General features: G+C 65.7%; 1 protein-coding gene across 1 annotated transcript in view; it reads left to right on the top strand.

The window, feature by feature from the left end:
- BAHCC1 (BAH domain and coiled-coil containing 1) overlaps window positions 1–14,636 on the top strand; it is a 72,910-nt gene extending 58,274 nt beyond the window's left edge. Inside the window, 14 exon segments of the mRNA XM_030534581.1 lie at window positions 2,572–2,686; window positions 3,068–3,350; window positions 4,496–4,654; window positions 5,099–5,424; window positions 5,778–5,885; window positions 6,516–6,648; window positions 7,153–7,267; window positions 7,721–7,796; window positions 8,229–8,337; window positions 8,821–8,949; window positions 9,187–9,360; window positions 9,755–10,890; window positions 11,440–11,676; window positions 12,219–14,636. Of these exon segments, the coding sequence (XP_030390441.1) occupies window positions 2,572–2,686; window positions 3,068–3,350; window positions 4,496–4,654; window positions 5,099–5,424; window positions 5,778–5,885; window positions 6,516–6,648; window positions 7,153–7,267; window positions 7,721–7,796; window positions 8,229–8,337; window positions 8,821–8,949; window positions 9,187–9,360; window positions 9,755–10,890; window positions 11,440–11,676; window positions 12,219–12,425 (3,307 nt within the window). The 3' untranslated portion in view covers window positions 12,426–14,636.
- Window positions 14,637–24,314: the final 9,678 nt, after the last annotated feature.

Below are 24,314 nucleotides of genomic sequence, written 5' to 3'. Positions count from 1 at the left end.
CGGCGGGGCAGGCGGGATCCCTGGGTGGGGCTGACGGCGGGGCAGGGAGGGTTCTTGGCAGGCTGGGGCTGACGGCGGGGCAGTCGGGGTCCCTGGGGTGGGGCTGACGGCGGGACTGGCACGGTTCCTGGCAGGCTGGGGCTAACGGCGGGGCAGGCGGGTTCCCTGGGTGGGGCTGACGGCGGGGCAGGGAGGGTTCTTGGCAGGCAGGGGCTGACGGCGGGGCAGGCAGGGTCCCTGGGGTGGGGCTGACGGCGGGGCAGGCAGGGTCCCTGGGATGGGGCTGACGGCGGGGCAGGGAGGGTTCCTGGCAGGCTGGGGCTGACGGCGGGGCAGGCGGGGTCCCTGGGTGGGGCTGACGGCGGGGCAGGCAGGGTCCCTGGGGTGGGGCTGATGGTGGGGCAGGCAGAGTCCCTGGGGTGGGGCTGACGGCGGGGCAGGGAGGGTTCATGGCAGGCTGGGGCTGACGGCGGGGCAGGCAGGGTCCCTGGGGTGGGGCTGACGGCGGGGCAGGCGGGGTCCCTGGGTGGGGCTGACGGCGGGGCAGGGAGGGTTCCTGGCAGGCAGGGGCTGACGGCGGGGCAGGCGGGGTCCCTGGGTGGGGCTGACGGCAGGGCAGGGAGGGTTCATGGCAGGCTGGGGCTGACGGCAGGGCAGGCAGGGTCCCTGGGGTGCGGCTGACGGCGGGGCAGGGAGGGTTCTTGGCAGGCAGGGGCTGACGGCGGGGCAGGCAGGGTCCCTGGGGTGGGGCTGACGGCGGGGCAGGCGGGGTCCCTGGGGTGGGGCTGACGGCGGGGCAGGGAGGGTTCCTGGCAGGCTGGGGCTGACGGCGGGGCAGGTGGGGTCCCTGGGTGGGGCTGACGGTGGGGCTGGCACGGTTCCTGGCAGGCTGGGGCTGACGGCGGGGCAGGTGGGGTCCCTGGGTGGGGCTGACGGCGGGGCAGGGAGGGTTCTTGGCAGGCTGGGGCTGACGGCGGGGCAGGCAGGGTCCCTGGGATGGGGCTGACGGCAGGGCAGAGAGGGTTCATGGCAGGCTGGGGCTGACGGCGGGGCAGGCGGGGTCCCTGGGGTGGGGCTGACGGCGGGACTGGCACGGTTCCTGGCAGGCTGGGGCTGACGGCGGGGCAGGCGGGGTCCCTGGGGTGGGGCTGACGGCGGGGCAGGCAGGGTCCCTGGGATGGGGCTGACGGCGGGGCAGGGAGGGTTCCTGGCAGGCTGGGGCTGACGGCGGGGCAGGCGGGGTCCCTGGGTGGGTCTGACGGCGGGGCAGGGAGGGTTCATGGCAGGCTGGGGCTGACGGCGGGGCAGGCGGGGTCCCTGGGTGGGGCTGACGGCGGGGCAGGCAGGGTCCCTGGGGTGGGGCTGATGGTGGGGCAGGCAGAGTCCCTGGGGTGGGGCTGACGGCGGGGCAGGGAGGGTTCTTGGCAGGCAGGGGCTGACGGCGGGGCAGGCGGGGTCCCTGGGATGGGGCTGACGGCGGGGCAGGCGGGGTCCCTGGGGTGGGGCTGACGGCGGGGCAGGCGGGGTCCCTGGGGTGGGGCTGACGGCGGGGCAGGCGGGGTCCCTGGGTGGGGCTGACGGCGGGGCAGGGAGGGTTATTGGCAGGCTGGGGCTGACGACGGGGCAGGCGGGGTCCCTGGGGTGGGGCTGACGGCGGGACTGGCACGGTTCCTGGCAGGCAGGGGCTGACGGCGGGGCAGGCGGGGTCCCTGGGTGGGGCTGACGGCAGGGCAGGGAGGGTTCATGGCAGGCTGGGGCTGACGGCGGGGCAGGCAGGGTCCCTGGGATGGGGCTGACGGCAGGGCAGGTAGGGTTCCTGGCAGGCTGGGGCTGACGGCGGGGCAGGCGGGGTCCCTGGGGTGGGGCTGACGGCGGGGCAGGCGGGGTCCCTGGGTGGGGCTGACGGCGGGGCAGGGAGGGTTCATGGCAGGCTGGGGCTGACGGAGGGGCAGGCAGGGTCCCTGGGGTGGGGCTGACGGCGGGGCAGGCGGGGTCCCCGGGTGGGGCTGACGGCGGGGCAGGGAGGGTTATTGGCAGGCTGGGGCTGACGGCAGGGCAGGCAGGGTCCCTGGGTGGGGCTGACGGCGGGACTGGCACGGTTCCTGGCAGGCTGGGGATGACGGCGGGGCAGGCGGGGTCCCTGGGGTGGGGCTGACGGCGGGGCAGGCAGGGTTCCTGGCAGGCTGGGGCTGACGGCGGGGCAGGGAGGGTTCCTGGCAGGCTGGGGCTGACGGCGGGGCAGGCGGGGTCCCTGGGTGGGGCTGACGGCGGGGCAGGCGGGGTGCCTGGGGTGGGGCTGACGGCGGGACTGGCACGGTTCCTGGCAGGCTGGGGCTGACGGCGGGGCAGGGAGGGTCCCTGGGTGGGGCTGACGGCGGGGCAGGCGGGGTCCCTGGGGTGGGGCTGACGGCGGGACTGGCACGGTTCCTGGCAGGCAGGGGATGACGGCGGGGCAGGCGGGGTCCCTGGGTGGGGCTGACGGCAGGGCAGGCAGGCTGGTGGCAGGACAGGCCCGCGTCTCAGGGGCGCTGCATGCCTGGTGCACTGAAGGCCGCTCTTCCCCGCTCGTAGGGCCGTGAAAACCAGCCTGTCCCTCCTGTGCGCGGAGCTGCGGAGCGACGGCGAGCCCAAGACGAAGCGGAGCAGGATTGCCGAGGTGGCCTACAGCAGCCTCAAGGGTGCCCAGGTGAGTGCCTGTGCCGGGAATGGCCCTGCCAGGTTGGCTGGGGGAGGCGAGGGGACGACCTGGTGCCAAGCCCAGCGCAGAGCCTGGAGCAACCGCGCCACCTGCCCCAGAGAGGAGCCTCCAGCTGGACGCTGGGTGAGGGTGCAGGGCACGGTGCCCAGGGGTCTTTTGGGGCCCTTGGCTGATCCACACATGGGGCTCGATCCGACAGCCCCAGCTGGGAGGAGCAGGGGTTGGGGGTTGTAATGGGAAGCCCAGCTCCTCTTCTGGCCATGGGGGGGGGGGGAAGCCATTGCTGCGGGGCCGGGCAGCAGGGCAGAGCGTGCTGGGGGGGCCTGCAGGGGTGGCCGCTCAGGGCTGTGCTGTCTCTGGCCCACACAGGACAAGGTGCGGTGCAAGAAAAGCAGCTCCCAGAGCAAACTCGCTGCCAAGGTGGCTCACAAGGTCTCCCAGCTGAAGCAGAAAGTGAAGAGCAAAGGGCTCCCGGCGGGCATCAGCCCCTTTCGCAGGAAAGAGCCCAGCCCCGGCAGCAGGATCCAGAAGAAACTCTCCAGGGCCAAGAGTACCAAAGCTGCGGCCTCCACCAAGTACCCGCAGCAGGACCCGGCCAGCCGGGAGTCTGCTCACTTCAAAGCCATGCCCAGCCCAGGGGCAGCCGGCGCAGGTATGGGAGTGGGAGAGGGCATGGGCCAAAGGTGCGGGGCCATGGCACAGTCAGGTCCCCCTGGCACCCGGCCCCAGGGCTGCCCCCCCTTCGTACTGCTACAGGGAGGCCCTTGCTGCTCCAGGCAGGCCCTGGGCACGACTCTGCTCCACGAGAGAGGGAAGGGGCATCTGTCCCTGGGCACAGGGCAGCTGGCAGGGCAGGGCTGCCTTGGCAGTGAGCCATTCCTGGCTGCTGCTGCTCTGCTGGGCTCCCTGCGGGCTCCCTGGGGTGCTGGCTCTGATTGAGGGGCTGGGGGTTCCCCAGGGCTGGGGGCCATGCAGAGGTGAGCGCTAGCTGCAGCTATGGGGGAGAGGAAGGGAGGCCGACAGATGGAGAAAGCTCTGTGGGACGAGGAATTTAAAAATAGCTCTATCTGCCTGGCCCAGGGCTGGTTCCTGAGGCCCCGGGGGCGACCCCGCAGCTGCCGGGCAGGGTTATCGGGCAGCCAGGCCCTGACACACAAGACTGGGAAAAAGCCTCAGCTTCCTCTCCCCAAAAGCCCTTTGGTCCGGCAGAACAAAGAGAGGGGCCTGCCTGGGCAGGATGCAGGAAGGAGGAAACTGGAGCAGGAAGTGCTTTCTGTGAAGGAGCAGGAGGTGCCATCCCTGGGGAGCGCCCTCCCTATGCCCCGGGTGAAGGGCAGAGAAGTGGGAAGGGCAGATAAGACGAGGAAATCCAGGGCTCTTTGTGCCGGCCCTGGTCGTGTCTGGCTGAGCAAACCTCTTCTGGGTGCCCAGCCCTGCTCCTGGCGAGAGGGGTCCTGCCTGTCGACTGGCCACCGGACTGGGGCCAGAGAAGGGGGATCCCAGCCCTGCACCCTACCCTTATGGGGGTATCCCCCGGCAAGCCCCAGGATGGCTTCCAGAGACCCCCCCAGCCACTCTCGGGCTGTGACATGTGGGACATGCTGAGTCCCCTGCGGCTGCCCAGAGGGTTCCTCCCGGATTCCAGGGCCGGGCAGGGCAGTGTGGGGAGAGGAGGCTAGGTAGTACGGGACCCCCTGCACCCACGTGGTCTCCGGCCAGCGCTCAGCCTCACACCCACCATTGCAGCCCCACTTCCCCCATCTCTTCCTCACCCCTCCCGGCCTGGCCTCCCTGCAGACGCAGACTACGAGAGCGAGGATGGTGCCGCCCTGTCGCCCGACGAGACCCTGCCCCCCTCGGTGCCCCTCGCCGTGGCCGGGCCCTCCCCATCCTCGGTGGTGAAGATGGAGGCCAATCAGAAGGCGAAGAAGAAAAAGGAAAGGCAGGGGTTGCTAGGTAACGGGAAAGGCAGGCCGGGGGTACCGGGGATTGGCAGGTGCCAGGCGCAGAGCGCTGGGGCAGGGGGTCCCTGGCACACACCCTCCTGAGTGGGGGGCAGGCCATGGAGGCAGAGCTGCCTTTGCCCGGAGCAGGGGCAGCATGCTGGAGGGGCTCATGCTGGCACCGTCTGGCTCTCCCCAGCACCGACCCCGTCCGCCCACCTCGAGAGGCAGCGAGCAAAGCCAGACGCTTTGCTCAGCAGCTTCCCTGGTGGAAACGTGGCCGGCTGGCCATGGTTCAGCGTCAGTGCCGGGAGAGCACCCCCTGCCGGTGCCCCAGGACGCTGGCCCACATGCCAGCACGGGGTCCCTGCTCCATGGCGGGCTCAGGACGGGCACAGGCTGGCAGTCACCCGGACCCCTGGCCTAAGCAGCCCGTCCCTCTCCTCTCTCCCTGCAGGGCCGTGTCGAATCTCCAGCCCAGAGGGCGAAGTCAAGATCAAGCAGCGCCCGGGGAAGCCTGGCGCAGGGAAGCTGGAGAAAGTGCCCCCCAGGAGGAAGACGGGGGCCTGCGAGGGGACCACCAAGGAGAAGCTGAAGGGTAAGCCCAAGGAGAGCCTGCGGCAGCTGGTGCAATCCGCCGCGGGCAGCCTGGCAGCCAGCAACAGCCCCTTCCCCGGCACCGACGCCAGGCAGCTCGCACCCAGGGAGGATGGGGCCAAGATTTCCAGCGAGCGCCTGAAGAAAGCCACCCGCAAGAGCAAGGTGCTGCAGTCAGCCCTGCGGGTGAGTGCTGGGGGGCAGGGGCTTGTGGGGGGGGTAGGGGGCTCTTGCGGGTGAGTGCTGGGGGGCAGGGGCTCCTGGGGGGGTAGGGGGCTCTTGCGGGTGAGTGCTGGGGGGCAGGGGCTCCTGGGGGGGTAGGGGGCTCTTGCGGGTGAGTGCTGGGGGGCAGGGGCTCCTGGAGGGGGTAGGGGGCCCTTGCGGGTGAGTGCTGGGGGGCAGGGGCTCCTGGGGGGGGCTGTGGGCGCACGGGGGGAACGTGTTGCATGGTGCAGGGCAGAGGGCTGTGGGTGTGTTGGGGGTCTCCAGGCCAGTGCCATGCACGGTCAGTGTGCAAACCCGTCGTCTCCCCCCGACAGCGGAAGAACGGGGCGCTGGCCCTGGCCCTCTCGCCCAGGAGTGCCAAGGCCATCCTCAGCAAAGGCAAGAAACTGGGCAAGGTGAAGAGCAAGGTGGCCACCAAACAGGTAAGCCCTGCCCCCGCCCCGCTGCAGCAACCCCTCCCCCACCTACGCTAGCCCTGCCCCCGCCCCGCTGCAGCAACCCCTCCCCCACCTCTGCCAGCCCTGCTCCCACCCCCACTTCAGCAACCCCTCCCCCACCTCTGCCATCTGTCCCCCCCTCCACCCATGGCAGCAGCCCCCATGGCCCCTAGTCTGTGGCATAGGAGCTGAGCCCTGAACCACATCCTGCCCACCCTGCCCCGGCTGGGAAGAGACGCTGAGGCCAGCGGCCTGCGGTCCCCTGACTAATCACCAGCCACCCATCCAGAGATAAGGGGCTGGTCAGGGGCCTGTGGGCGGAGAGCCGCCTGGAGAGACCGAGGCTGCGCACGGGGCTGGAGTCCCAGCCAGGGGGGAGTGGGGATTGGGAGAAGTGCAGGAATGGGGCAGGGGGAAGCCCCTTGGGGCCATTCCTCCCTCCAGACACTCCCAGGCGTCCCCTGGGCCCCCTAGACATTCGCTGGCCAGGCCGCTGGTGCTGTCGGGAGAGACCCGGGTTCAAGGCCTGGCCGGGGGCTGAGTGAGGGGCTCCCTGGCGGGCCCCTGACCACAAGGGGCTGGCTGCTCACTGCCCCCGACACTCTGTCCCCACAGTGCAAGGGACGGGCAGTCAGCAGGCTGCTGGAGAGCTTCACCGTGGAGGACGACTTTGAGTTTGGTGACAACAGCAGCTTCTCAGAGGAGGAGGAGAGCCCTCGGCTGGGGGCTGAGCAGGGCGCAGCCCATGGTGAGCTCCGCCCCCCAGGCAGAGCCCAGGGCTGCCAGACCACTAGGGGATGGGACGAATGGACACATCGGGGGGGCCAGGGCAGAGGAGCTGGTGCTAAGGCACCAGAGTCAGGACCGCTGGGTCCTCGCCTGACTTTGTGTGTGACTGCCCCATTCTGTGGCTCAGTTTCCCCATGGGGCTCTCAAGAGTGAGGCTGTGGGGCTCAATCCAGTCACGTCTCGCAGCACTTTGGGATTCCTGGAGCGAGGTGGAGCCACAGAGTGGTGGGGCAGGATCCCAGGGGGCACAGCGCAGCCCACAGCTCGTTTCAATGCTCTGTAATGAGAGCCAGCATCCCATGTGCAGCGCCCAGAAGCCAATGAGCAGCTGCGGATTCCTAAGCCACGGGACGGGCTGTGAGGCATGCAAGCGACCCATGGTGCGGCTTGCCTTGTGGGCACGGTGTGGGCAGGTGGGCAGGTGCTGGCCCCTGGGGGACTCATGCCCCATCTTCTCCCTCAGCGCACTCCTGTACTATCCACAAGGAGGACCTGCGGGACGGCCTGCGGGTGCTCATCCCCAAGGAGGACAGTCTCCTGTACGCCGGCAGCGTCAAGACCCTGCAGCCTCCGGATATGTAAGAGCCATGCTGGCGTGGGGGAGAGACGAGGGGTGGGGGGACCCACAAGGAAGGAGACGAATAGATGGACAGACAACCCCAGCACGGAAGAGCTACCCTGATGCCCCCGGGTATGAGGGTGGGTTGACCCCTTTGGATTTCCCAGCTGTTCTCCCCTGGAGAGGCCAATGTCTGGGAACGCTCTTGGGATGCGAAATGAGTCCTGTCTCTGCCCATCCCCCTGCACCCTGGCCCTTCCCCTCTCACGGCAGCGCTGGGCTGCGGGCCCTTGGGTCACCAGGCTGCCCCTGTGGCCACTGACTGCCATCCAGCAGAGCCACTCACTGGGCTCTGGGCCTCTCGGGCCGGATGTCCCACCTTCCCCCTTCTGGGTGAGCTCCGAAAGCAGAGGGAGCCCCTTCCTCCCGTCGCGCTGGCCTGACCCCTTTGTTCGCTGAATCCCCCATGCAGCTACAGCGTTGTGATCGAGGGGGAGAGAGGAAACCGCCAGCGGATCTACTCCCTGGAGCAGCTCCTGCAGGAAGCCGTGAGTGCTCTGCTCACCCTGGGTAAACACAGCGCTTGGCCCGGCGCCCTGGGGAGGGAAACAACCTGCCTCAGACAATCGGAAGGTCCCAGCCATCTGTGCAGGGCAGGCAGGGCAGCCTTCAAAGCACGGGCAGGAAGGGAGGGGCTGGCAAGCACCCAGCCAAGGCAAACAAGGCCAGACGTGCACAATGTGCTGGGGCCAGCGTGGGGCCAGGAACCAGGCCAGGCCAGCATCACAGCACCCCGGGCAGCGGCTGGAGCACACCAGAAGGACTAGCTGACCCAGAACCCCACTGGTTCCCCGCCCTGTGTGCACTTCCTAGGCAGAGCTCCCCCCACGTGGCTGCGACGGACACCCCCGTCCCTTGGGGGCAGAGGCCCCAGCCCTGCCGAGGAGCCTCCGGTGACCCATGCTCTTGTCTCCTTCCAGGTGCTGGACATCAGACCCCAGTCCAGCCACCACCTCCCGCCAGGCGCCAGGGTGTGCGCGTACTGGAGCCCGAAGTCCCGCTGCCTCTACCCGGGGAATGTTGTGCGAGGTGAGGAGCCTTCAGGGTGCATGCATGGGGTAGGAGCCGTTCGGGTGATTTGGGCTATGGGGCAGCGTGAGCACCACTGCAGAACTGAGGCTGGTGCTCAGGTGCCAGGCCGGGGTCCCCGGGCAGGGGCAGCGAGAGGAGAGGGCAGCAGGGCTGGCACCTCCCTGGCACACAGCCCTGCTGGCAGGCCTGGGCAGACGGGCTGTACGGAGAAGCGTGCAGAGTGAGTGCAGGGCGGGGCAGCTGGGGATGGGCCTGGCTGGAGGAGGACTCTCATTCTGCCACATGCACATGTGACTGTGGCTCAGAGATGCCCCTGCCATCAGCGCGTCCCTCCCCTGGCCTGCTGGCTCTGGCGCAGCCTCACCTGCTCAGGGCCTTGTCCTCAGGGACGCCCTGCGCTGGCAGTGGGGTGGCCCCCTCACTCCCTCAGCGCTGGGGCTCCCCCCCCCCCCCGTGCGCACTGACAGCATGTCCCCTCAGGTCCCTCCAGCGAGGAGGAGGAGGAGGAGGAGGACCTGGACTCGGTGGTGGTCGAGTTTGACGACGGGGACACAGGCCACATCTCGGTGTCCAACATCCGCCTGCTGCCACCGGACTATCAAATCCAGTGTGAGCCGCCTGGCTGGGCCCCGGTTGGGGGGGGGAGGGGCCGTGCCCTGCCTGGGGCTGAGGGGGAGCCCCGCAGAGAGGCACAAGTTGGGTGTGCAAGGCCAGAGTACTGGCCTCGCACTGCTGGGGGGCCGGGCCGGGACTCAGCCAGGTCTCCTTGCCCCTGGGGCCTAGGCCAGCCCATCTGGCTATGGGCGTGAGTCTCCTCCCCAGCCCTGACGCGTGCTGTGGTTACAGGCACGGAGCCCTCCCCCGCCCTGCTGGTATCCAGCACATGCCGGCGGACGAAGCGGTCCTCCAGCGATGCCCCCCCGCCCAGCGAGGCGGTCCCCAGCCTGTGTGTGGATGGACGTGACAGCGCCGAGCCAGCCAAGAATGCCAGCAAGAAGGCCACTAGCAAAGAGAAAGCCGGTAGGTAGAGCCAGGGGCTGGGAATTAGCCTCCCAATAGGCCAAGAGTCCCTCCCCCGCGCAGCTACAGCCAGCCAGCCAGTAGAGCTGTGCTCTTCCCTGGAGGGGAAACTCCATAGGGGCCTGGGATTGACCTAGCAGGTCAGGCGGGAAGGGCACCAGCAGAGCTGGGTGGTGGAGCCCAGGGTTGAGTAGCAGGGGGCTGGCATCATGCTCCTCTCCAGCCGCGCATTCGTGCCTGACTTGAGAGCTGAACTAGCAGAGCCTTGCCTGGGACCCATATGTGCGGGGGGCACAGTGGGGAGGCTCTGGCTGTGGATCAGGAGCCTGGCGGAGCCCGGAGGTGTTCCCAGCCACAGCCATCGCCCTGACTCGGCTGTTTCCCTCCCCGACAGGTAAAGCCGATGTGCTGGCCATGGGTGCCAAGGCGCTGCCACCGGCTGATCACTTCCTGGGCCGGCGAGGCAGCCCCCTGCTGAGCTGGTCAGCGGTGGCCCAGACCAAGCGGAAGGCAGCCAGCAAGAACCCGGCCGTGCTGCAGAACCTCTTCCAGCTCAACGGCAGCAGCAAGAAACTGCGGGTCAAAGAGGCGCTCTTCCCCGTGCACAGCATGGCCGCCCCCATCTTTGGCAACGGCTTCGGTGCTGACTCCTTCAGCAGGATCGCCAGCTCCTATGCCTCCTTCGGCGCCGGCACCGGCCTGGTAATGCCCGGTGCCCAGAAGCTCCTGCGAGCCAAGAAGGTGGAGAGGCTGGAGGCGGAGGTGGGCAAGGGGAGCAGGAGGAAGTCGGGCAGCGAGTACCTGGTCAAGCTGGACCACGAGGGCGTGACGTCGCCCAAGAACAAGAACTGCAAGGCCCTGCTGATGAGCGACAAGGGCTTTGGGCCCAAGCTGGAGAGGCCCTTGCCCAGCCATGGCTACACCCACGCAGCTCTGCTAGGCAAGGACAAAAAGGGGTGGGCCCCCATGCACCAGCTGCCCGTGGGGCTGGCGCTGCGCAAGTACTCGGGCCAGGCCGACTATGCCCTGAACTGTGACAGCGACTGCCACAGCTCCTACTCCGACATGGATGAGGACGAGGAGGCCGGCGGGCTGGGCGCCAACGTGCCCTCGCGCTTCATGTCGCGCCTCTCGGTCTCCTCCTCCTCCTCCGGCTCCTCCACCTCCTCCTCCTCCGGCTCCATCTCCACCTCCAGCCTGTGCTCCTCCGACAACGAGGACTCCTCCTATAGCTCCGACGACGAGGACTCCACCCTGCTGCTGCAGACCTGCCTCACCCACCCTGTGCCCACCCTGCTGGCACAGTCCCAGGCACTGCGCTCCAAGGGCAGCGCCCCGCAGAGGTGTTTCATCGCCAAGGCTGCCGCCGCCAGCACCAAGGCCAAGCTGAAGCGCAAGGAGGCCCTGAGCTTCTCCAAAGCCAAAGAGTTCTCCCGGAGGCAGCGGCTGCCGTCGGTGGAAAATCGGCCAAAGATCTCCGCTTTCCTGCCAGCGCGGCAGCTCTGGAAGTGGTCGGGGAACCCCACGCAGGTACGTCCAGCCCTGCCCAGGGGAGCCTCAGGGGCAGGGCAGGTAGAGGCCTCCCATGTGATTGTCCCTGGCTTGTTAGCTTGGTGCCGAAGGGAGGCGGTTGGGCACTGCCAGCAGATGGGATGAGGGGCAGGGCACGCCCTTACCAGGGATGTCTTGGGTCAGGGAGATGCTGGAACAGGCCAGCACCTCCCCAAGCAGACCCCTGCCATGGAGGCACAGTCACAGCCTGAGAGGGCACCGGCTTGGCACACCGAGGCGTCTCCCCCAGCCCACTGCCTCCATGGTTTGCAGTTCTTGGTCCCCCCTTAGCTCCGATCCAGGCAGAGCCTCCCCACCCCCACCAGAGGCACCCCATCCCTGCCGCTAGCCCTGGGCCTGCCCTGTCTTTCTGGGAGCCCATGGACTCGCTGAGGGGGCCTGGAACCGCTGCATTGCTACCACCCCTCCACCCCCAATCCCACTAGGGCAGCCATGCTGCTATTGGCACCCCAGTGTGGGGCTGGAGAGTCGCGAGCTGGGGCCTGACAGTGTCTCCACGCCCCACAGAGAAGGGGCATGAAGGGCAAGGCCCGGAAGTTGTTCTACAAGGCCATTGTGCGGGGCAAGGAGACGCTGCGCATTGGTGACTGCGCCGTGTTCCTCTCGGCCGGCCGGCCCAACCTGCCCTACATTGGGCGCATCGAGAGCATGTGGGAGTCGTGGGGCAGCAACATGGTGGTGAAGGTGAAGTGGTTCTACCACCCCGAGGAGACCAAGCTGGGCAAGCGGCAGAGCGACGGCAAGGTGAGGGTGTGGGCGGCTGGGCACGGACCGTGGATGGGGGCAGACGGGTGTGGGACGGGTGGCTGGGCGGATGAGCATGGGATGGGGCGCTGGGTGGAGAGACCTAGGATGGGGATGACAGGCGTGAGATGGGAGTTGCTAGGCACATGGGCACAGGATGGGGGCACTGGGCAGATGGGCACAGGACAGGGGTGCTGGGCAGAGGGGCACAAGATGGAGGCACTGGGCGGAGGGGCACAGGATGGGGCATTGGGCTGCCGGGCGTGGGACAGGGCACTGGGCAGATGGACACAAAATGGGGTTGCTGGGCGGATGGGCACTGGGCAGGTGGGCACAGAACAGGGGTGCTGGGCAGACAGGCACAGGACGGGGCACTGGGCAGCCAGGCACTAGATGGCCCCTTTCCCAGGCCCCCCCAGGAGAGCCCACAGGCTGTGCTCCGAACAGGATGGCCACGGAGCTCCCAGCATGCTGGGCAGGGCCAGGCAGGCAGCCCGTCCAGTGGAGCCTGCAGGGGACCCTAACCTGACTTCTGCCCACAGAACGCGCTGTACCAGTCGTGCCACGAGGATGAGAACGACGTGCAGACCATCTCGCACAAGTGCCAGGTGGTGGGACGGGAGCACTATGAGCAACTGACCAGGAGCAAGAAGTACCAGGACCGCCAGGACCTCTATTACCTAGCGGGGACCTACGACCCCACCACGGGCCGGCTGGTGACTGCCGACGGCGTCCCCATCCTGTGCTGACCCACCCACCCACCGGCAAACACGCAGGGGAAAGGAGCCGGGAACCAGGGCCAGGAATGGCCGGGCACCCTGGGGCCTTTTGCCTCCCTTTCTGGGTGGGCTGGCTGACGAAGGGGCTGCGCTGACACCGGGGAAGCTCCCCCTGCAGCACCACCTCTGCCCGTTGGAGCCAGGCCCGGTAATTATGCAAACCCCGCCCAGCGGCACAACCCCGGCAGCTCCCACAGAGCAGCGGCCCAGATGCCGGCCGCGGGGCAGAGCCCGCCTGGCTTGCCGGAGACCTGCACACAGAGCTCTCCTTCCCGTTGGCAGACGCGGAGAGATTTGAATTCAAGCCATACTGTCCCTAGTACCTCGGACTGTTTGCCAGCAGGTAAAGCAGAAATCAGGTATATTATTCTATTTATTTCTCGTGTAAATATTGTATTTCTTCCGGGAAGTTTTATGGAAACAGAGAAACCGACAGACAAACGGGGAGGGGGGTTGCAATGCACTGTTTGCCCTCAGCCTGGCTGCGGCCGAGGACAGCTGGGGTTTTCTGTACATAGGGAGGGAGCAGGGAGGGCCCCTGGCGCGCTCACCCCACTGACGGGATGGTGCCCGCCTGGCTGGCTGTGTAATATAGATCCCCGCGGTGCACTCCCTCGGTCCTTCGGTGTATTATTATTATTATTATTATTATTCTGATGCTGATGACCCCGCGCTCTGTCGGGAGGCACGTCCTGTGACGGGGGAACAGAGAGAGTATATATATTATTATAAACTAGGGCAGGGAGGCCATGCCACGCTCGGCAGGGAGCACACAGCCAGAGCCAGCTTCCCGCAGGAACCAAACACGCCCGCCACGCACAGACCTACCACTCCTGCATGCACCCACGCCCCACACAAGCAGGAGACGGGCCAGGCTGGGCGTATCCCTGTGGCTCCCAGCCGCGCCAGGACTCCAGTTAAAGGACGTGGGTGGATTTGTGCAGACAGTGGGCGGGGGCATTCGCATGTGGACGTGGGCATGCAGAGGGGTGCACAGGCACTGAAAGGACAAAGTGCAGGGCTGCCTGACAGCACCGCACCCCCTCCCAGCTGGGGCCGGGCAGCCCTAACCCTCTTTTCTGAATCTCATTAACCCAAACTCCCCCAGACCCTCTCAGGAGAAGACGCAGGGGCCCAGCTGGAGCCAGCGCTGCCCGTGGGAGGTGGCTGCCCCGATGCCCTGGGCTGGGGCCGGGCTGGAGCCGAGATGTCTCTGCCCTTTGAGCGCTCTCAGGCCTGCAGCTCCGACAGTGGGGCTCAGCAACCCCCCCGGCCAGGCTGTCCACATGGGGGAATTGGGGCTTTTCTGAAAGCAGAAGAACCCAGTGAGAAGGTGCCTGGGCAGGTGGGGAGCGAGTATCGCGCCCTGCTTAGATCCCATTGCCAGAGGGACAGGGGGTGGCTTCCTGCAGACAAACCAAAGCACCACCCCCCTGCTCCTCCCCCTCGGGGCCTGTGTGGGGAGCCAGCAGGGACACGCGGGAGCAGGCCCTGCCTTGGCTGCCCCTGCACCTGCTCTGTGGGGTGACATCCCAGCTCTCCCACCCAGGCGCTGCCAGCATGTCTGACAGCCTCCCACTGACAGGCCTGCCCCACAGGGAGGTGGGACCCGCTGGGCACAACACTGGGCTCCATGTGGCCCATGCCAGCTCGGCGTAGCATGGCCCCACTGAGCAGATGTCCCCAAGCCCCCGGGCTGCCCCAGGGCCTGGCAGTTACCCCAGCTCCCAGGGCCGCAGCAGGGGCTGATGTAATGTGTTCGGAGGTGCCCCTGCAGCCCCCACACTCCCAGTACTTTGCTGTCTGTGGTTTCTGCCCACTCCAGTCAGGACCCGCACCCTCAGTGGGGCAGGGGGACGCTGGCCCGTCCCAGCCCCCCCAAAGCTCCAGATAGAAGAGAAAGGAGCCTCCCCTCCCCCTGGTGGTCTCAGAGTAACCCAGATTCCTGATGAGCGCGCGAGACGCCCCCCAGCCCCCCTCCCCGTGGCCGCGCTATGCTGTAAATGTGTAAAGGGACGTTCTGCGCCGAGGGGAGAGGTTTTTTTCAATGTAAACACTAAAAAACTACAACAAAAAAAGGGGGCAACACCCCGGTTTTCTGAACAGCAGATGATGTAAAGGCCTTTTAGTATGGAACTTTTCTATCAATAACTTGGCTTATGAATAAATATATGAAACCTTGCTGGGCAGTGGGTGTTCAGTCCCTCGTGGGATGGGGCGTGGAACCAGCCCTGCGGGGCAGACAGGCACTGGGCCAGGGCTCTGGCCTATGTACTGCGGGTGCCAAGCCGTGGGGGGCCGTCAGGGAAACAAGGGGGCATCAGAGGGAGGATTGGGGGTGCCCTGCCTTTGAGGGGTGTTGGGTGAGGATCAGAAGGGAGGATTGGGGGGTGTCATGCCTTTGAGGGGTGTTGGGTGAGGATCAGAGGGGAGGACTGGGGGTGCCCTGCCTTTGAGGGGTGTTGGGGTGAGGATCAGAGGGGAGGACTGGGGGTGCCCTGCCTTTGAGGGGTGTTGGGTGAGGATCAGAGGGGAGGATTGGGAGTGTCATGCACTGGCTGGGCCAGGCTACACATCAGTTACTGTGACGGAAAGCTGGAGCCAGGACCCGTCTCCATGTGACGCACTTTGCTTTAGCACTTTTCAGAACAGGCCGACAGAGCATTTAGGTTCTAGTCCCTAGTTCTGCCACTGACACCCTCTGCCGCTTCAGACAAATCCCTTGTGGAGGGGTGGGTGGATCTGTGCCTCAGTTTCCCCTTCTGCCTGAGGGGTCTCAGTGACCTCCCCAGGGGAGAGTTTGGGACTTACACGGGGACGTGCTTTGAATTCCTTGGCAGAGCCAGGAAGGCTGAGCGCTCTCTGGGTTCAGACCTTGGCTGGCCTGGAGCAGCCCACCCCCTTCTCCAGCAGTGTGGGGTCAGGGTCACCCCATGGCCTGACTGCGGGCCAGGCTGCCTCCCAGCTGAGCCACTCGCAGCACGAGAGGGCTGTAAATCCCAACACGGCCCCCCGCAGCTGCTGGCTAATGACTTCATTTTATATCTTAATTCACAATTTTATTGCCCTCCTCCCAAGCACAGAGAGGTGTAATTAGCAGCCAATGCAATTACTGCCTGCCGGGCCCAGCTCCAGCACCACGCTCAGGAAGGGAGCTGGAGTGGCTGCTGGCACAGGGTGGTCCGGATGCCCAGGGCAAGCAGGGTCTTGCTGGCCCTAGTCCTCCTGCAGCAGCCATGGCAAACACGTCCGCTCCCCCCAGCTCAACAAACAGACACGTGGCTGGGATAAATCGAGACACTGGCTGGCTCAGTGAGATTAATGGGTGCACTGATGACAGGCAAAAGGGGGCACAGGTGAAATGTTGGGGTGCTCTCAGTTCCAACCCCCATTCTGCAGACTGGGAAACTGAGGCATCTAGCTGGGACCTCCCTTCCCATGGTCACACTTCAGTGGCAGACCAGTTACAGCCCCCAGGAGCCCTAACTGCCAGCCCCACACTCAACCCCCCCAGGGAGCCCTGGCTGTCCCCCAGGCTCCAGCATGACCATTGAATACCATTCCCCAGGGCAGCAAGCACCACCCAGAAGTGGGGACGTTGCTGGGGGCAGGGGGGCCAATGTTCTGTCTCCTCTTGCAGCCAGCCAGAGCTCCCCAAATGCCTCCCCCTTCCCCCACACCTACCGGCCCAGCTGCTCCACGTTGGTGCTTCGTGTCTCTCCGCGCTGTGTGGAAAGTGATCCCACCCCGGGGGAGGTCAGTGCGCAGGCCGGGGATTTGGCTTTCAGCTCAGCACTGCTGCCCGGGCCCCCCCCAGGCCACGCCAGCCCCTCCGCCCTGACAGCCGGCTTGGCTTAATTCTACCCAGCCGTTAAACAGGAGCCAGCCCAGCCCCCAGCAAGCCTTTTGCGGAGCAGGGAGCCGCACAGCCACAGGCTGGGGGTGGGCGCCAGGGAGCGCTGGGGGTGGGATTCTGTTACAGGGGGAGAGGCCCCACAGGGCACGCCGCCCCCATCACAGGTGGGCACAAGGGACCGTGCAGCTCCCTCCCAGCAGAGACCTCCAAGGCCAGCCGGCCACTGACTCACCAGCCTGGAGCAGGCACGAGGCTGGCAAGCTCCAGGGACTGCATCACCTCTCCCATACCCCCCCCATCCCAGCCGGGGCCCCCAGCCCCCTGAGGGTGGGGCTTGAGGTCTCCAGCCCTACTCCCCCGATCCCAGGTACCACAGGAGCAAATTCCTTTCCCCACCTGCCAAGGCCATGGCCAGGTGACCTGGAAGGCCCCCGGAGCAGGGCCCATGCTGTGTCGGGGGGTAGCGCCCAGAACACACGGGGTTAAAAACGAGGCACCTGGCCTGTGACCAAGACAAACGAGGTGCTATGGGACCCACCACAGCAAGATAAATGGTGGCCCTGGGTGACTTTGATCAATAAATGTGACGCTGGCCCAGGGAGAGATGACAAGCGGGGCCGATCGCAATTAGTTTTTAATACCACAAACCAATGGGGGACGAGGGCACGTTAATTATTCATCCACCAAGCACTGCCCTCATCTCCTACGGAACCGCGTGGGCGGAGGCCTGGGCACAGAGCAGCAGGCACCCCTGGCCGGTGCCCCACAGCCACGGGAGGGGGCACACACAGGGATGCCAGAGCTGGTCTGGGGATCCCCTGGGAGGCATCTTGGCTGATGGACAGAGATTCTCCCACGGGAGCTAATGGGCACAGCAGGGCTCACCTTCGCCCAGGCAGGTGCCCACCCAGCCCTCCCAGCATAAATGGGCACTTCAGCCAGTCGAGGGTGAAGCAGAGACGGGTGAGTGGGGAGGGGAGAGACGCTGCAGGAGGAGCTTTCCCAGACACCCCCCACCAAGCTTCCAAGTGCCACATGGGCAGCCGCCCACCCCTATGCAGCTGCCACTTCCCATCCATTGGGCAGGAGCCGACCCACACCCAGCCCATGAGGAGCACAGGCTGGTCAAGCCGCCCACCTCTCCTGCTGCCCCCAGTCCCCTCTGGATGGCAAGGCCGGCGTTAATCCCATTCTGGGGCAGGCAGCCCCATGCACCCAGACCCTCTTGTCACGTGCCAGCTGCTGTCCCAGCTCCCCCCAACCTCCATCACAGCCCCTGCAACCCAGGGCAAGAGGCCTCTTCCACGGGGACAAAGGCAATGGGCCCAATCCCCTGCCAGGACTAGCTCTAATGGACTCCAGTGGGCACCTGCAGCTTCCACCCTTCCTCCTGGTCAGGCGGGGGGTGGGGGCAAGGTGCGATGCTAAGCCTGGTTTGGGGGGGGGGGGGCCGCACACAGAGGGCGGGATGGGACATGAAGTGGCATGAGAGGGGGAGGGGAAGAGCAGAGTGCGGTTTTATTCTGGAGACAAAGAGCCTGAAAGTCCCAGCGCAGGCAGCAGGCACCAGGGTCATTTGTCCAAGGGAATTAGGCCCCCAAGATACAGCAAATGCCAGGCACATTTGAAAATCACCCTTGGTGCCTGTCCACACCTTTAGGCTCCTAACTCCATTGGCCACCTGGCCCCCAGAGGGCATCATGTGCCACCAGGAGCTGGTGCAGGGTGCTGCCAAGCAGAGGGAGGGGCCCTGCCCCAAGGCTAGAGTGGGGGGCAGCCCTGTCACTGCAGGAAAGGCCTTGCTGCAGCCCAGATGGTGCCAGGGCAGCCGAGGAACGGGGGTTAAACCCCAGCCAAGCTCAGCAGAAATAGTGCCGAGCGGCCATTCCTGAAAGCACCCGGCTGCACCAGAGGCCCGAGGAGACAGCACCAAGGGGTTCACTCCACAGGCTAGGGACTGGCCACCAGCTATTCCCGGGGTGCTGGACCCTCGTAGCACCTGCTGCAGCCACAGGGCAGGGAGCTGGGATTCCTGGCTTCCACCCTCAGCTGCCCCCAGCGTGGTGGATACCCCACGAGAGGTGATGCCCCATCTAGAACCAAGGTAAGCAGTGCTCTGCAGAGCCCTGCGTGCCCATGGGGCCCCTCCTGGCCTGGGTACTGCCTCTAATTCCTCAGCCATTTCTCTAAGCCAGGCTGGGGAAGTTCCAGGAAGGGGGCACGATCCCTTAGGACCCACAGATAGCTCCCGGCTCCCACCCCTGCTGCCAGCTCAGAGGGGAGCCCCACAGGCACTTCCGGCTTCCCGTTCACCTGGGAGCAGGCCCCATGCAGCCAGCTCAGGGTAGGGGGATGCTCCTGGGAGCAGGGTCCTGAGGCAGGGGCAGCAGCTCCCTGTGACTACACCCTGGCACCAAACCTGTGCCAGTTGCCCAGGAGACCCTGCCAGAGGCCCCACGAGCCAAGCCAGCGAGCAGAGGACCTTGAAGGGTCACCACAGGGCACCAGGAGCCGAAGGGGAAGGGCTGCCGGCCGTGGCCAGGGGAGTCAGGGCAAAGGGTGACCATGGCTGGCCAGTCCCTGCTGCAGGCACCTCCTGGGCACAGTGCCAGGGGTTGGCTGGAGGCTTCGGCAGCGGAGCTACTCTACAGGAAAGACCCAGCGAGCACTTTGAGGGGCTGCTCCTCCCACCCAGGGGCCTGGTTGTGCCAAGGAGCAGTGGTGCAGGATGGCTGGAGCCGGAACAGCAGCCCCACAGGTACTAGCCTCTCAGGACTCGGGGGCAGGGCTGGGCAGGGGGCTGTGGGTCAGCACTGAGGGGCATCGGGGAAGCTTGCATCACTCCGGCCTGCGCTATCGCGCTCCCACTGACATGAGCACAGACGCTAGGGCCCGGCAGGATGGGTCTGTTTAGGGTCTGTCACAGGGCGATGGACCCAGCCTTGGAACAGCCTCTAGGAGGTAGGAGCCCTCAGTGAGCAGAGCCCTTCTGGGTCTCACTCCTCAGACAGCACCTTGGGGTCCGCTGTCCCCCCCACGCTCCCTGCAGCGAGTGCAGGCCCCGGGTGAGACCTGGCCCCTCTGCAGGACTAACACCCCTCGCCCGTAACAGCAGCAACACACAGCCTTGGCAGAAGAGTCAGTTTATTAGTCACCTGGTGTCGCCCAGGAAACCCCTGGGTGGCACAGAGAACGGTGAAAGCACAGACCCTCCTGCTCAGCCCAGAGCCCGACTAAGCTGCAGTGAACCCGTGTTCTGGCTCCATCTCTGCCTGGCCAAACCCAGGTGAGACCCTGACTCCTTCCAGCAGCCAGCTCGTCCCCTCCGTCCTTTGCACTCGAGCGAGGGATCCATGCTCAGCTCCCGTAAGCAGACGCAGGGAAATCCAGCTCCCTGGGGCATCAGCTGGTAGGTGTCCACATCCTGGTGACTGGCTTTGCCACGGTCTTCACAGAGGCTCCATTGATCTCGGGTCTGAGGCCACATCAGAGCAAACAGCCCACTGGGTAACAATACACCCCAGGGAAACTGAGGAACACAGGATTAAAAATAGTACAGAAAATTCCCCACTTTCTCACAGGACCCCGAGAGCTGTGGCTCCCCACGCTATGGTCCAGCTCCTGTTCTCTGCATGGCCTGGCCCAGTGAAGTGGATTGGGACTTGGGGGGTGTGTGTGTCTCCCTCTCTGCCCCCCCGTAGGGCGACAGGCTACAACTGGAGACAGACACAGACAACCCTGCCTGTATCAGCAGATGCCTCTGGGTCCCAGCCTAGCTTATCCCTTTCACGGAGCAGCTCACCTAAAAGGGGCACACACCAGCCGCTGGCTCTGGTGTCTGCACAGACTGCTTGGCAGTGGCTGGGGAAGGCTCCTGACGGCAGGGAAGATCAAGGGGACCACTGGGAGCTCTCCACACAGGACCCCCCCTAAGACAACTGGCTTAGCCAGGTCCCACTGCAGCTCCCAGCCTGCCTCAGCCCCAGTGGATTTCTCGCTTGTGCCCCGTAACACTGAATCAGCCACAGCAGTGTTAGGTAATAAAGCAAGTCCTCACTCACCTCTCCAACACCCGAGGTTGTGCGGAGTTGGAATATGGGCCCACAATTCTGTCAGAGACCAGACACAAATGCGTTGATCAACGGGCACACACTACCCCAAAAGCTTTAGAATAAGTGTGGCCCCTTTATTAGGGGTGAGCATCAATATTTATACACAGAAGTAAACAAAGTGATTAATAAAAGATAATGGTCATGCATAATCAATCAAGATTTTACAGGAAGAGCAAGTTTAACAAGTAAATGCATAGAGATAAAGGCTAATGGCTACTTGAGGAAGGGGGTGTCATGAGTAGTTTGCAGGTCAGTACTTTGTTCAAAAAAAGGTTCAGAAAGGATTATGCAGAGACGGCCAGTCTGGGTGTTTTTTGGCTCCAAAGTTCACCAAAAGTTTAGACCCAACAGCAGGGCTGGCTGGTGTACAGGCCCGGGCTGCTGGGGAAGCTAGGCTGTGCCCACTGTGCCATTCACTCACCTGTTAATGGGGCTCCACACTGGGCAAGCTCTGGTGAATGATGCCCAGGGTGCCCACACAGGGACAGGGCATGCTGCAGACAGAGCCCATGCCAACAGCTTGGAGCTGGGATGAGGCCTGAGGCCCAAAACCCCTTTCCCAGGAGACCCTGATCCATCTCCCACCTACCCACAGAGGGGCTCAGGCAGAGACCGGCCACGGCTCCTCTGCTCTGGGGAGGGCTGGAGAAGGCTGCTGCAAACCAGAGAGAGACAGGCCTGGGGTCTTGCTCCCCGTGGTGGGCGGCTGGGACCTGCAAAGGAACAAGTCAGCCCTGAACATCGCCCTGCCCACCGACTGGGCGCTACTCTCAGGGGTGTCAGATCATCCCCACACATGGCCACTGGAGCCCTGCACTGCCTGGCCCAAGGGCTCCCCACCCGTTCGGCCAGCTGAGCCCAGCACGGCAGGAGATGAGCCCGTGGCATGGCACATCCTGCCATGGAGCTCAGCCAAGCCGCCTGGGGGGTGAGGGGGATGTGCCAGCACAGAGCGGGGATGCCGGTGGGGGATGCCAGCAGGAGAGGGATAGCTCAGTGGTTTGAGCGTTGGCCTCCTAAAGCCAGGGTTGTGAGTTCAATCCTTGAGGGGTCACTTACGGATCTGGGGCAAAATCAGTACTTGGTCCTGCTAGTGAAGGCAGGGGGCTGGACTCAATGACCCTTCAGGGTCCCTTCCAGCTCTAGGAGACAGGTCTAGCTCCATATATATTACACTTATTTATTTAACCAGCCCTGGAACCTACCAACAAAATAGCCCAGTGCCACAGGGCTCCCCCTCCCCTCCCTCATGGGCCTGGCTGGGCTCCCCTGGAATGGCCAGCGCCAGGTTTCCCACCGTGGCCCGTAAACACGCTGGAGTGTTGGCCCCACAAGCTATGGCCAAGGGCTGGTGCTGGGCAGTGTTGGGATCCCCCCACCCCCAGGTGCCTGGGCAGGCATGGCTCTGGGGACAGCACTGGGGTGTTGCAGCCTCGCTCCTCCCTCCCCCTAGGGCACCCAGCCCCCTTCCCCCCTCACAGGCCTGACTTTGGGGTCACAGGTGCCCCCAGGAACCCACTCGTGGAGGGGAACCACAGCAAACCCCAGCCTTAGCCCTTCGCCTCCCCCTGCTCCTTCAGGGAGACAGAGCCGGGTGACTCCAGGCAGCTTTGACCCAGTCCCAACCGGCAGAGCAGGCGCTGAGGCTCAGAGCAAGGGGTTAGTCCAGCACCGCTGTGCACGTTTTAACTCCAACAAGCCTGCCGGTGCCCCTCAACCCCGACCCGCAGCCCCCTGCTAGCCCAGCCCAGGACTCCTCCCTCCCCCTAGTTCTGCCATGGCCCCTCTAACCCGACCCACACCCCCCCAGCGTCACCTTCCTTGAGTCAAAGCCACAACAAGCCAATGGCACAAGGCGAGGGTTTTGCTCCAGCCCGCGCTGAGGACAGCCGGCTTGCAGACCAGGGAGAAGCGTTGTCTTCGGGGTCTGATCACGCAGCCATCTGAGAAGCTGGGTCAGGGGCCAGCAGGAGTGGGAAGTGACCCCTACAAGCCCCCCCCCCCAAGCAGGGGGAGCTGCCAGCAGCTTGCAGGGGGCCTGGAGAGCAGATCCAGGCTGGTTTTGCTTATAGGATCAAAAGTGAAGGCAGTGAGAAGCTACAGGGGATTTTAGATTAAAGAGCCTTGGTCTGCGCTCAGATGAAGAGCTCACCAGGCCTGAGAGAGGAGAGAAATTAACCAGGCTCAGTTGCACGCCGGGGGGGGGGGGGGCCTGAACCAGGAACCCACAGATCCCCCTTCCCCAGAGCCTGGGGCCCCTGCTCAGCGGGCTACCCCACAGCTGCTATAGTGCTGCTGCCAGGGTGGGGGCACCATGGGTTGAGCTGGGAAGGAGGCCCCGGAGGGCCAGGGAAGCACAGCCCTCCAGCGGTGGGGTACAGCCTGAGGACCAGGCTGGGGCAAACCTGCCGATTTGGAGCCAACCAAGGGCGAGAGGAAATCCCACCTTGTGGGCAGCTGGGGCAGAGCGCTGGCAGGGCTCCAGGAAAAGGCACCTGGGACTCCACAGGGACAGACCCGCAATCAGCAAGCCATCCCCAGAGCCTGGCAGCGCCAGCTTTGCCATGCTGTGCTGAGAGGCTGGGGAGGGGCAAGCCGGGGCCTGCAGACCCCTAGGGACGGGGCCGGAGGAGCCGAATACCAGCGCAGGGAACAGTTTCTAAAGCACGTTTAGTTGCAGGCCTCTGAGCAGCTGAGAGATGGGGCCAGGGCAGATGCTGCACATCCCCACCCCGTGCGCCGCTGGCTCGGGCCTGAGCGGAGCACCAGGGCGTATCCCCCGAACCCCGCAAGCAAGGCTGCAGCCACCCCCCACATACTGCACTGGGGGCACGTGTCCGGGGGCTCCCTCCAGCTGCTGCAGTGGGGGGAGGAAGGGTGAGTGCAGCCGGGCCCTGGAGACGTGCCCGTCTCCAGCAGCCAAGGGGTTAAACAAGACCCGCGAGCCCAAGGGAGGCCGGCCCGTGCACCCCGGATCTCCCCGTTCCCACCAGCAGGAGGCGCTGCGCCGGGAATGCCCCTGCCAGGCGGGGGGAGCAGGACACTCCCAAGGGGGGGACCCGGCTCCTGCCGACCTCGCACCCACCCCCAGCACCGGGCCACGGCGGGGGCAGCTCCGCGGCCCTTCCCTGCCTCAGTTTCCCCTCCAGTGCAGGGGGGGCGGGGATCCCAGAGCCCAGCTGGGGACCCACCTCCCGGGCCCCGCCTCCGAGAGGGAGGAGCGCGAGGCCCCGCCCACGGGGTCCCTCCATCCCCCACGCCGGCCGCGCGCGCACGCGGCTCATTGACGCGAGGTGACGTGTGCAGGGCTGAAAGATGGACGGGCCCCTAGCTAGCCAATGGAGACCCGACTCGCCGCTCCTTCCCCCACGTGGGGCAGGACGGGCAGCCAGTGCCCGCCTGCCATTGGCCCCGCGGCAGCCAACCAAAGAGTGTCAAAACGCAGCTCTGCGCGCCCATTGGCCAGCGGGGCTCCCTTTTGTTCTCGCCACCCTAGTGCAGTTAACCCTGCCCTCCCCGCAGGCTGGTCTGGGGGAGCCGCCGTCCTCCAGGGGGCGCTGGCAGTGCCAGCGAGCCCCGGGACTAGCACGTGCGCCAGCCCCGCGCAGGGCAGGGCAGGGCAGGGCAGGGCACTGCCTGGGTCCAGCCCTGCTCCATAGCTGGGGAATCAGCAGGGTGCTCCAGGGAGAGCAATGGAGGCAGGTGGAGAAGGGCCGGGTACATGGGCAGATGGTGCAGAGACCCCCTAGGAGCCTGCGAGGGGCCCCTCAGTGCCACAGACCAGGGAGACTCACGGTGGCAAGCCATGACCCAGGGCTCAGCCAGCACCTGGGTGGCAGCATGTCCTTCGCCCAGCCGGAGCCCCCTGAAAGCCAGCGCCAGCCAAGGAGC

The sequence above is a fragment of the Gopherus evgoodei genome, chromosome 15 (assembly GCF_007399415.2).
Source record: "Gopherus evgoodei ecotype Sinaloan lineage chromosome 15, rGopEvg1_v1.p, whole genome shotgun sequence".
Classification (NCBI taxonomy): Eukaryota; Metazoa; Chordata; order Testudines; family Testudinidae; genus Gopherus; species Gopherus evgoodei.
Note: the sequence above shows the minus strand (reverse complement) of the source record. Positions and strands in the feature narration are given on the sequence as shown.